The following is a 12,630-nucleotide window of genomic DNA, read 5'->3' on the forward strand; positions in this document are numbered from 1 at the left end:
AAAGGCAAGCAGTAGAAAAACAACCATCTTTTTATATCCCCATTAAAAAAAAAAAAACAGTAACACTGTGAGTTACAAAACTATGCGCTGAAAATTCCCACTGTTGTGTTGTTGGGTGGGCAGTCCTCAGGAAAAGAGAAGATCTGGAGAAGATTACCTGAAAAGCCAATTCCCAGCTCCCCTGACCTCTGTGGCTCCTGGCAGGGAGCCAGCCGTGGAGAAGCACAGGAAGTGAGACTGGCGAAAGGGAAACGCTGAAACCTCCTCATGCTGGGGGAAACAACCAGCTCCAGGAAATGTGTCTCATTCTTTTGCCTCTAATTACACTGACAGTGAACCAAAATATCACAAACAGGTGTTCCTGGACAAAGGCTTGGAAAGGTTGTGTCCCTGGTGTGAGTGTGAGCACTTCACCACTTAAGAATGCAGTGGGTCCCCATCATGGAGAGATCACATCAAACAGCACCTAATCATCAGTACAGTTATAACCACCACTGCACAACAGCAAACCACCCAGGTGCTTGGGGTACATGTTGGTCTCATAACTCATTTTTTACATTATGTGATATCATTTTGTCTTTACCTTAATACATTACTAAAAGAACAATTGATATAGTATTTGTTCATTGGTAGGTTATCATTTTTTAAAAAATTTTGAAATAAAGATGATTAACAAATCAAAGTTTCATACTCTCCCAATTGTTGTCCCATGGTGATAAATGTTAATAAAACCTGTATTAAACAACATTTATGCAAACAGAATAACAGAAAATGGTCTCGCATCTGAATATGCATGTAATAATGTAGCAGTTCTTGATTATGATTAGAGTTTCAGTGTCTCTGAGCAGCAGGTCAAAGTGTCACTTTATTAAGCAGGGGCAATGGATTTGACTCACCTTCTGTCCGAATTACTCCCTTAGTTTCAAAAATGACATCAAATTAACTGTTTCTAGAAGCAGCATTAATATTAGTATTTAGGTTACTAATTCTACATAAACTATCAGAATTTTAATTACATGTTTTTAAATTCACAAAGCACTCAACAAAAACTAATTCACAATCCCAATATATATCCGTAAGCACAAACTACAAATTTACTGATCTAAAATATCTGACAAGAACTAACAGTCTTCTCTCTATTTTCAGTGGCATTACATGGTGGTGGTGATGGCCTGAGAGAGATGCTTCACAGGCATAAATATCTGGGTCAGTATATTTACCGAGCAGTAACCTTGGTGTAAAACAGCTTTATGCTCAGACCTGTTCAACACCTCAGTTCCTGTTACTTAAAACAATTCAGGTTGTGTCTTCATTTGATTTGTGTCTTCATTTGATGTGAGGGATGACCTTGAGTTTCTCTGACCCCACCATGAAGGCTGCTGGTGGTCAGATGTCTGGTGTGCTGTTGTGGAGGGGATCCGTGACACTGAGAAGCAGGGGGCTGCTACTTTTTTTGCAGCAGGCCCTGAAGAGGTGCACCCTGGGGAATGGGCTGGAGGAGGCTGGCTCTGGCCCCAGCCCCGGCCCCCAGGCCTCCCTGTTCCACTGATGCAGCTCCACCTCCAGCGTGCTTTGCTCCGAGCGTCTCCTCAGGCCGGGCGGCTCCACCACCCAGACGTCCACCCGGGACCTGCCCCTGAGGCAGCAGGTGGGCAGCCATGCCCTTTTTCTGGCTCTCACCAACCGGCCCACCAGGTCCTTCTTGAAGTTGTCGCCGAGGGTAACGTACACCACGGGGTTGCAGACGGAGTTGCTGAAGCCCAGGAGCTGCACCACGCTGAACACCACAAACTCTGAGTCTGAATTCAGGTGCAGCATTCCTGGCCAGGATAACAGGCAAACAAGCATGCAGACTCATTACACACTCTGTTTCAACTGTATCTTATAAACACTGTATCTTATTAATACATGGCACATAGCTCATTATATAGTCTCATCTGATGTCTACTTTTCAAACGTCATCTACAAAAGTCACTAATAAAGGAACAAATTACTTCTAAGGCCAACACCATATGAATATACTGTACTACAAACTACAAACCATGTTCTCCTGACAATCAGTTGTATAAAAATGAAATGATGTTAGACTGTGTGGTACTACATTGTTCCAGGAACAGCTTTTTCTTTTCCAGTATTTCCTGCCCTCCTATGGAAATAATCTGTTATTGACATAGATAAAGAATAGAAGGGAAAGTACTGAGAGTGCAGAAAGAGGGAGAGAGGGGGCTGAGTAAAAAATTTGCTAAACCTTGTGTGAGCTCCAGTAATGACAGTAGATTGTCCATTCTCTGATCATGTATTTGACCTTTGAAATGTTCCTGTAAAGTGAGAGCTGTCCCCTCTCTGCCTCACTTTGTAGGTCATGGCTGGGACTGCCTTCTGAACCTAACACCATAGTGTGAATTCTTAACGTATTCTCTGAACCACCTTGCAATTAAGTGTCGTGGGAAGTGATTTGTTATTCTTTTTCTTTTTTTAACCAGAAGTTTCTATTTTCTTGAATGGAGTGCATGATCTTCACTTCCCCAGTTAAACCATATTTTGCCTTTGGTCTTCCTTTTATAAGACTTATAGCAACATCAAGGGACTAGCAACTGAATTCCAGATGTGAGAGTCTTATGACACATTGTTCCATACCTCCATTTGCATGGAACTGTGGGTGAGTGTTACATATACCACAGAATAAAGATTCTAGCTGCATTCATACACATGTGCTTAGAGTAATGACAACAGATGAAAGTTTAAAAAAGCGCAAAAAGAAAAAGACTTGGAAGGATGCTGACTTTTACTGTCTTTTCTTTTCTTTACCATAATCGGAGAGCAGAGAGACAAGGTGAAAGGGGGCCCAGCACACTCCGAACAGGAGCACGACAGTAACCATCATTCTCACAGCACGCCTCTTCCTCCTGAGGGTAGAAACAGACTTCACCACTGTGTAAAAAACAGTCCCATCAGCACACCTTCACTACTGGACTTCTTCCATTCCTGGGGTAGCTGTGTGTGACCTCTTGCCTCAATTCTGCAAAGCCAGCTTGCTAGCACTCTTTAAGCATGATGACAAAAATTACCTCAATCTTGAAACTGTGAAAAGTGAAGCTCAGACAAGTACTCTTACCTTTAAACCTAACGCCTACTGCAAGAGGTTAAATGGAGAGGCAAAATTAAATCAGACTCCTCAGTAAAACAATAAAATAACTGTACTGTTTCATGTAAACATTTCAGAATTTCACACCTGAAATCAGTCCAAAGGGCAACTACCACTGACCCAACAGCCACAACAAAATTCATTTAAGGGAAGACACTCTTTCCAGTGCATTAGTCACTGTTATGACTGCACACAATGCTCTTTATAAAGGATGCATATAATTATAGTGTTTGTTGTTCTTTAACAAAAGGGGGGAAATGGGCTGTGTACAACAAACACGATTAGCTCTTACCTGGTTATCTTACTGATCTCTGATTCTAGAGTCTCTAACATGATGGCGTGAACCCTGTGTTTACCCCACAGCTCTCTAATGATCTTGAAGTACAGTACCGCCATGGTTGCCATGGGAATGAGAAAAAGCAGCACTGAGAGAACAGTGGTGTAGGCTCGGCGCTGCTGGTTGTGCGGCCAGACCTCCTGGCAGCAGATGTAGCGCACATCAAACAGGAAGTCATACTTGACCTGCATGACATAAAGCATATATGCAAATGCCACTGACAATTGGGCAAGAAGCAGACATTTCAAATGTTAACATATTAACAAAATATTACCAACAGTGTGTTCTGAGCAAATTACAACTACTTTGCATTGATTCGTTGAATTGTATGGACTATTTCAGTGCTTATTTTTGGTCCTCTTTTTATCATTATTTTGTGCTTTTGCTAAAATTGCTGCATCCCCTAAAAGAATCTGCAGGTTTGCAGAGGTTTAAATCTAATGGAATCTGGTGGACATGTAAAGAGCACAACAGACTTGCTGTTTCACTCAGCTGATTTCATGTCTGGCACAAGCGTGTGTGGCCCTTAATCAGAATCGGAATCGGAATATCATCAAATGTAAATTGGACAGTAATGAGTAATGAGACCTGCACATACCTCCACTCTTTGAGCATACCCCATTGGGGCTGCAACTGCTAGAGCAACTAGCCACACGGCCACTGAAAGGGAAATTGGAAACAGTGAGGAGGATATGAATGTGTACACATGGGAATACAGTCCGGGCACCACTGCAATCAAGCACCAGGCACACAACCTCCGAATGCACACGGCCCTCATGGCTCCAAACTAAGATCCACTGTTGTGATTCTGTTATGTTTGCATGTTTTCTAATAAGGTTTATATATTTTATTGGATTGCGTTTAAAATTCTCTACACCAAGCTGAGTAATGATGGCTTGGAATAAGAAAAAAATCCTTTGTGTCTCGTATTGTAGTTGCTGTGGGTACACACACAAGCGGCTCACTCACACAGCATCTTGGTGGCATGGTGCGTGGAGCAGCTGTTCTGGAACCGCATTGGGTACAGGATTCCGTGAAACCTCTCCACGGCGATGCAGGTCAAGGTGAGAATGCTTGCCGTCACCGCAGTCACCTGCGAAAAAGGCACCAGCTTGCAGAGAAAGCTGCCTACAATAACACAAGACAGCTAAATAAGCAGGTAGCCCGACACACAAGAGATGGCATTCCCTTACATAATAAATACAGTTCAGGAAATACTCCATATGTTCCCTACTGTCTACAGGGATTACAAATGCTATTTAATGTAATGAATGTATTAACTATATTGATCATTTTTGTAAATACAACTAATATATTAATTTAAGGCAACCTATATCTAAACCTCCACCAATCTATGGAGTGAATATACTACAGATATGTTGACTATAAATAGTACTGAATGTGATGGTTGTGCATGATATACTTTGTGAACTTGAGCATTTCATAAATGAGTGTACCTCTTTCAAATCTGACAGTGATGGTTGTATGGATGCTTATGTAAGAGCTAGAGGCTCCAGAGTGCATTCAAGCTCCTTCTGTAAAGCTGCTTCTCAGTTTATATGTGAGCCATTTTAAAAGCCCATAAACTTCAGACAACATTGCAAAAGCACTGAGCATGGGGATGATGACAATCACACACCACACAGCCACAACCACAGCAGAAATTATGTCACTTTTATTCAATGACAACTTCATGACAATGCTGGGCATGGAGATGGAGAAGCATTATGCTGTCACAGCACTAAGGAAGTGGTGTAACTGCTGCCAGCACAACCTTTTGAAATCTTTGTGACAAAGTTGCACAAAATAATTGCTATGGAAGAATGCTTGATCAGTTTATGTGAGCTATTGTGGCCAAAATTGTTTGGGGCATTGTGGCTATATTTTGCTATCAATAATCTAAATAGCAGACATTTGTTTGATTAAACCATAAACTATAGAGGATAGAATTTTTTGTGGAGATATAATATATATGGCATTGGATGGGAATGCACATAAAATACCTATTATCCCTCCTAATCTCTACAATCTTTTGTAAGAGAGTGTCTACATTTGATGTATTTTTCCTCCGCCACATAAATTTGGATATAAATATGAAATTCTTACATCTCTTGTTTCATAATTTTAGCTTGTAATATTTTGTAAGAAACTGCAAATGAGCTCTCCCATACTCTCCAAAACTTGAAAAGTTCACAGATTGTTGATATTATTATTATTATTATTATTATTATTATTATTATTATTATTATTATTATTGTTGTTGTTGTTGTTGTTGTTGTTACTGTTACTCAGTGGCTATCATTGTTATTATTACAGTCTAGGCTCTGACATGTATTTATTATAACCATGCCAGCAGAAGTGGTCCTGATATTGTATCAGAGCCTGATAAAAATATGTTGCTTCAATTAAATAAAATACATGCAAACTGGTAACATCAAGATTATGCATGTGTTTGCTTTATCTTGTATTGTACCAAAATATGTCCATTATGGCCATTTTCATTTGTTCAAAATGATTTTGGACAATTCTTCCAAATGGAAAAGCAATTAATCTGTTGTACTCTGTATGTTGGTTTATTATTCATTTATTTATTTATTTATTTATTACATTTTCTAAAGATACAGTCATTTTCTTTTGCTGGATTTGTTAAACAGGCATGGAGGATTTAGATGTTGTAGCTTTGTGTTAGTTATTCAAACCTTTTATAACAAAAAAGTATGTAAACCTAAGTACAAAACTAGTCCTGGAAAGGGTATTGTAGAAGAATCATTGCTATGCCTTGAATTCTAAAATGGAGTTCCAAGTCTGCAAGCATGTAGATGCTGCTCAAAACCATACTATATACAAACTGCTACTGTAAATACAAACAGAAAAAAAATGATTCCATTCCCTCCACACATATTGCCTAAAAGTAGTCATCTACATGGCATTCAATCTAGCCATAATAATGAACCATTCATTAAACAAAGGTCTCTCAGAGCTTTTGTGTCCCTGATTACATCTAGGGGACAATAGGTTTTACATTTTCACAGCAACCCACCAGCAGTCACATAGCAATGTAATTATCTTCCATGCTTGCACCATATATTACAATATATACCATACATTGTCCAGCGAGACAAAGGAGAAAAGTAAGGTTTTGAATAAAACATTTCTTTTTATCCCAACAATACATTGCTACATTACTACCTATGCTTTGCATAACCTTTTGTTTAGCAGTACTGTAATTACCAAGACCCAGCAAAGCAAAATACATAAGACACTCTTCAAACAGGATTGGGATGTAAAGGTCTGATTGAAGTGTGTAAGTGCTCTTATTTGAATTTCTCTGAATGGCCTCAACATTTACTTTCATTTGGCCAAACATAACAATTCTAAAAATATTGCTTGAAACATTATCTTTTATGCTGACAATACAAAGGGATACTAAATATTTTGCCAATGAAAACACCTCCAATACGTACTACTGGCTTTGTTTAGAAAAGACTCTCATAACGAGATCAGTCTGTCCGTGAATGAATAGATCACAGAAAAACACAATACGGATAGTTTTTAATGAAATTGTTCAAAGGCGACCTTACAACAGAATCCCGATATCATAAGCAACAGCCCTTAAGAATGAAACAGGAAATACAGAAAAAACACTTATGCTTACCTTAAGCTGGCTCTTTTTTTTAATCAACACATAAAAATGACTTGAAAAAGAACAGCATTCCCCAACCTTTTCTCTCTTTTTTTTTTGTCTAATTTTTGGGTAATCACCCAAGGTGTGCTCACTTGCAAGCCAGTTGGTGAAGAAATTCTGGAAGCAGGTGGCGGGCAGGCAGCAGAGGGAGATGAGGATGTCGCTCAGCGCCAGGGAGCTGATGAAGAGGGTGCTGGGAGACTGTGCAGCTTTGCGTTGACACAGCAGGAGGAGCACCACCGCGTTGCCTGTCAGAGCCAGGATGAAGATCAGCACGTACAGAACGCCAAAGACAGGCTGCAAGGTGTCCGGCATCCTGGGCACATACACCAGGGGAGGAATGGCATACTTCTGGATGAACTGCTGTCTAGAGAGGTTGGAGGCTTCAAGCCAGTGTTCCAAAATTTGGGGTGTGATATTCATGTTGTGGGGGGGGGGGGGTGGGGGGTCACTTTGGAAAGAAACTTACAAGAATTAATCCTGAAATAAATTTTACTGGTGCCAGGTGTTCCAAGCCCGAGGAGGTAGGTCTAAGTCCACAGCATTTTGTAATAGCTTCCCCTGAAGCTGTTGAATTGATTACGCTTTTTGAACTTTCTTACCTTGAATTGATTCGTTACATCACCTTGGGAGCTCAGTTTGCTTTACTGTTTCATTTGCACCCACCATGGGCTTCTGCTTTATCTTAGAAATATGAGGTCAGATGTTATGGACACTGGACTACAAATTAGTTTTACACTGAGTGCAGTACACATTGTTCCAACTGGAAAGTCAATTATGAAATAATAAGCATGAATAAATTAAATTACTTGGGGAAAAAAACAGCTGATTTGCTGTGGTATGAGATCCACCCATAGAGAAATCAACTTTCATATAATAATGCATCATATTCTCTTGCCCTAGGGATGCTCCTGCAGGACTGACCACCCATCGTGACTTAGTAATTGTGTCTATTTCTGGCTGTCTCTCTTCTGCTTACTGAAAATGTACTGACAGCGGTGTTCTCTCTAAAAATGACTGCAGCCACTACAATATAAATCTGGAGCAGTTTCAGAAAATGTGGTTCCTTTGGATTCTGTTGAGACAAGAATAATTAAATTATTTAGTAACAACTTCAAAGTACAATACCTAAAATGAGGAAATTGTGCAATGCAATAATGTAATATTAAAGAAAAAATATTTAAAAATATAAAATAAATAATTACTTTAAATTTGTATATTAGTATTTATAAATATTAATACTAATATCAAGAAGAAGAAGAGGAAGAAGAACCATTGTAGTTATAAAGACACCTTCTAAAACCCCAAATAGTTGTATAGGACAGGGAAAAAAAAAAACATTATTTCAATCAGTCATAAAGCAGTGAAACTGTGAAATTGATGAAAAAAAAACATAAAAAATATAAAAAAGATGCATTTTGTTATTTTCTGCCTTGTAACATTTGCTCTGTGACAGTTTAGACTAATAGGTAAAATTATTGACTTAATCTTAAGGCTGTGTCATTGTGTTGGTCTGCCTGTTGTGTCTGACTCCACACTTCTCAGTTTTATGAAGAGGAGCTTTTCATGAGTTTTCAGGCTGGTGCAGCTGTGACTGCTATTCCTGGACTTAGCTGTACTTCTGAATGCATGCTATTAGTGCGTTTTATTTCATTATTTCATTTTTAAAAATAACAACAAAATGGGTCAAAGTGCTTCAACCGGTGTAACAGTTAGTCTTTACATATCCATTACTGTTTTGACACAGATCTGTATGATAAATTGAATTCTATCCTGTGTAACTGCCTTAACATTATATAAAAGTGTATATTATATTATCTTGTCCATGTCAATTATAAGACACATAGTTAATCATTTGAACGATACGGGAGGCATTAAATACACAACAAGGAAATGTGTCAAACACTACAGAAAATCAGTATAAATCATGCTGACGACACCTCTCGCTAACCATCAAACCGAGCACAGGTTAATTATTTTTGTTTGCTGTCGACAAATACATTTGTAAATATATACCGTTTGCAGAATATTGTCATATATATATATATATATATATATATATATATATATATATATATATATATATATATATATATATAATATGTCATATTGTTTGTTATAGATAGCATTAAATTGTACTAAATACAAAATCGTTGAGAATAACTTTAGCACTGTGTACTACATGTGATTCTAAAATTCTTATATTGTTACTTAGATCAAATGAACAATACACATTAAAGTCCAAATAAACGATGCTGAAATAAGCAATGCCCGGCCTGCAGATTAAAATACATTAAAATTTCCAAACTTACCCTCTGTATTGTCAATTCAGAGTACTTCATTTTCATTACTTCATTTTGCCCATTTCATTTGGGGAAAAAAAAGTAAAAAGCACGTAATCGGACAATAAAGTTCCTGGATCTGAACAAAAGATTGAACATTTAAGTTAACTAAATGTGTGCGTGCTTGTCATAGTAAAGGGCTTGCAGTGATTCCGCACACTCCGGTGAGAGTGAGCACGGGCTGCCCCTCGCAGCAGTGCGGGTATATGGTCAACTGAACGCACGCGCTCAGACGATATCGAGAAGATGGTAAGATGTGGTGTGTGAATCTGAAGATGATGCCCACGATCAAAGGTCTCCAACAACAAGAGAACCAGATAGTCTCTCTATAGCCTGTATACAGCATCCCCTCTACATACCTTTTCAGTTTTAACTGGCCACATGGGCGACGTTGAGATGATTGTTATGACTCATCAACAAGTGTGGTGCAAGAAGACGTTTATGTTAATGACGGATTTTGGTATGGTTTTGAAGTACTTCAAACATCCTGCAAATAGCTACTTCTTTCATTTAGTTTCAGTGTAATTTCTATGGCCAAAAGAAAGAAAATTAATTGTACATGATGCATACCCATCAGGGACTTGCAAAAATTTTTTGAGTTTAATCACAATTTATATTCAAGATAGCAATCTAACCATCAAACTATGCAGCAATTTCCAAAATTAGAGCTCAATGTAAAGAGTTCAGCCTGTTAGCATCCCTAATTTAAATCTGCATCCCAGTTCAAAGCCTCGGGAAAGAAACTGTTGCACTTTAGAGTCCCTCAAAGGTTCAGCTATCAACACTATCAGCTACTATGAAAGACAACCTCACACCTGTATGGCAGCAGAAACAACACTCCAGTTTTCCCAGATTCTCCTCTGAACATCCTTTGTATATCACTTCTTCACCTGTTGGTCAAAGGACACTACCTTTGGGTAAAGGAGAACCTGCCTGAACTGGTTTATCGCTAGCAGACCTTGTTTAAGGCTTTGGACCCCAGTCACAAGCCCATGAACCAGTGCAAGCCTGCAAAGGTCTGCAGATGGGTTGTGGCATGGACAGCAGCAAAATTGCAAAAGCAGTGGTTTTTCAATAGAAAAGAGAAAACCTCAGCTTCTAAAGTAAAACTGGGGAAAAAGCACATAGACGTGGGAGCGTTTAACATGTTAACTGTTTGCCTGATTTTTTAGGAGAAGCTAATTGACTCCCCCTGCCAACACACAACCACCTAACATAATTGTCTGAGGCCATACTTCCCGTCTTCCTAGGACCCATGGATTGGAGGGGAATAGATGTGTGATCCATTTTTAAATGCCAGGAAGTACTTTTCTTCACCAGAACTGCAAGAGGATCAGTTCATTGAGCTTTTAAGTGATTGAGGACTGTAAACTTTGTTCAGCTTCATCTCTGCCATCCTTTAGCTAGTTAAGAGTTTGCTTGTGTGACAGGGCAAAACATAACAAAATATGATCTCACTAATTGGTTCCCCCTCTGGCTGAAGAGTTGTTAGAAAAATCCAAGGATTGGAAAAAATGCTGGGAAAACTTAAATTTACTCTACACCCGGATTTTTCCACCTCTAGGAAAACTGGTATATGCCCTGTCCTGCTTTTCGATCCAGCTTTTTACTGAACAAAACAACACACTATTTCCACCCTATATAGTACTTTGTTGAGTCTTTCAAATATTTATTGGTACATTTCATTTCTTGTACTTAAAGACAAAACAATAGTCTTTAAGTACAAGAATTGTGACATGACATTATGACAAAATGAAGAGTAGCTAATTAAGATCTGTATGTTTTATTATGTGTGTTGGATTTGTTTGACATGGATGTTTTGGGATCAGGTATCAAGTTCTGAAATGAATAATGCTCTTTTCACATTTTACCCCCCGTATCATTTTGATGTAGTATTACATACTTCTAAAATGTCAAAATGCACTTTATTGATGCCAGCTTGTTGTAAGCCTCTAGCTAGCCAGCTAACAAATATCAAGTAAATGGAGAATAAGATATACATTTAATTTCAAGATGGCTAATTAGCTAGCTACTAAATTGCTGTGTTATCTGGGAAAGTAGTGTATATATAGCTGTCCATGCATCCGTCAGTGGAGGTGTCAATGATGGCATGAGCACAAAAACAGTATGGCTTGCGACGGTCAGTATTGATTGATGTGTCCTTGACTACACAGCACTTCAGAGATGGTGTTTTCACCCCACACTGTTCATCTTCATTTCATCTCATTTGAGTCTCAGGTTTAGATTTGGCATCGCTACAATGTAGCGAATATCGAAGCATAGAAAATGTTCTGGACAACAACACAGTATTCTTGTCAAGTCAGCTTCAAAAGACGGTGAGCAGTTCTGCAGTTCTGTTTGTTGAAGACAGATCAGTCCACTGGTCAGGGGCCAGTAAGGAAAAAAAGAATAGGTGTGGCCACAGGAGGAAGCGACAGGCAGTAAGATGTTTCAGAGCTGAGGCAGGGGTGTCGGATCTGCTGATAGACCCAAGGGAGGACTGAGCCATGCCTGTGACTGCCCAGTCAATTGGCACCAGGGTCTCGAATGTGAGTACAGCTGAGATTAGGACCCATCAAAAGAAGATGAGAGTGTGGGTACACTGTGGGAGGTTGCAGCTTTACAGATGGGGGTTTCAGTGATCTGGTGGCACAGGCAAGGAAGATGGAAACCAGCTAACCATATGTCCCAGCTTTAATTAGTAGCCATTCATTCAGCTATATAGAAGTGTTTGTTGGGTTTAATCCTCAGGTGGGGCACTGCTGTTGTATCCTTGAGCAGGGTACTTAAACTGCACTGCTTAGTTCAATATCCAGCTGTGTGGATGGATGAAATCCATCATTTGTCATTTTGGATGAAGGTTTTTGCTAAGCAAACATAACAAAATAATGACACACAAAATACAAACGAAACACTCACATTGAAACTAGGCCAGCTGTGTAAGGATCAACAAGAACAACCAGTTGTGTAAGCATGATGCACTCTACTGCATGCACATTGACATGCTTCTCCTTGAATCTCTTCAGCTAGATACTAGCATAGCATTAGCAGTTGTTAAATACAGTATTTACATTCGCATACTGGTTACACAAAATCTACAACATTCTTAATATTTTTTGCA

The 12,630-nt window shown here is 39.0% G+C and overlaps 1 protein-coding gene across 1 annotated transcript; it reads right to left on the reverse strand.

The window, feature by feature from the left end:
- Positions 1-1,386: 1,386 nt before the first annotated feature.
- LOC118777598 (QRFP-like peptide receptor) lies at positions 1,387-7,590 on the reverse strand. Its single transcript, XM_036528695.1, has 6 exons — positions 7,256-7,590; positions 4,452-4,606; positions 4,081-4,142; positions 3,438-3,667; positions 2,809-2,906; positions 1,387-1,820 (listed from the first exon to the last, which is right to left on the reverse strand). Exons 1-6 carry the CDS (start codon positions 7,588-7,590, stop codon positions 1,387-1,389), a joined length of 1,314 nt encoding a protein of 437 aa, XP_036384588.1.
- Between the last annotated feature and the right edge of the window lie 5,040 nt (positions 7,591-12,630).

The sequence above is a fragment of the Megalops cyprinoides genome, chromosome 5 (genome assembly GCF_013368585.1).
Source record: "Megalops cyprinoides isolate fMegCyp1 chromosome 5, fMegCyp1.pri, whole genome shotgun sequence".
In the NCBI taxonomy this organism is placed as follows: domain Eukaryota; kingdom Metazoa; phylum Chordata; class Actinopteri; order Elopiformes; family Megalopidae; genus Megalops; species Megalops cyprinoides.

What these genes read in the sequence shown, in the direction of transcription:
- LOC118777598 (XM_036528695.1), bottom strand. Translation starts at nt 7,590, where the DNA reads ATGAATATCACACCCCAAATTTTGGAACACTGGCTTGAAGCCTCCAAC. An exon ending in CCATGCCACCAAGATGCTGT is followed by an intron (nt 4,143 to 4,451) that starts GTGAGTGAGCCG and finishes TTTCCCTTTCAG; the next exon opens with TGGCCGTGTGGCTAGTTGCT. An exon ending in CTCTCTGCTCTCCGATTATG is followed by an intron (nt 1,821 to 2,808) that starts GTAAAGAAAAGA and finishes TATCCTGGCCAG; the next exon opens with GAATGCTGCACCTGAATTCA.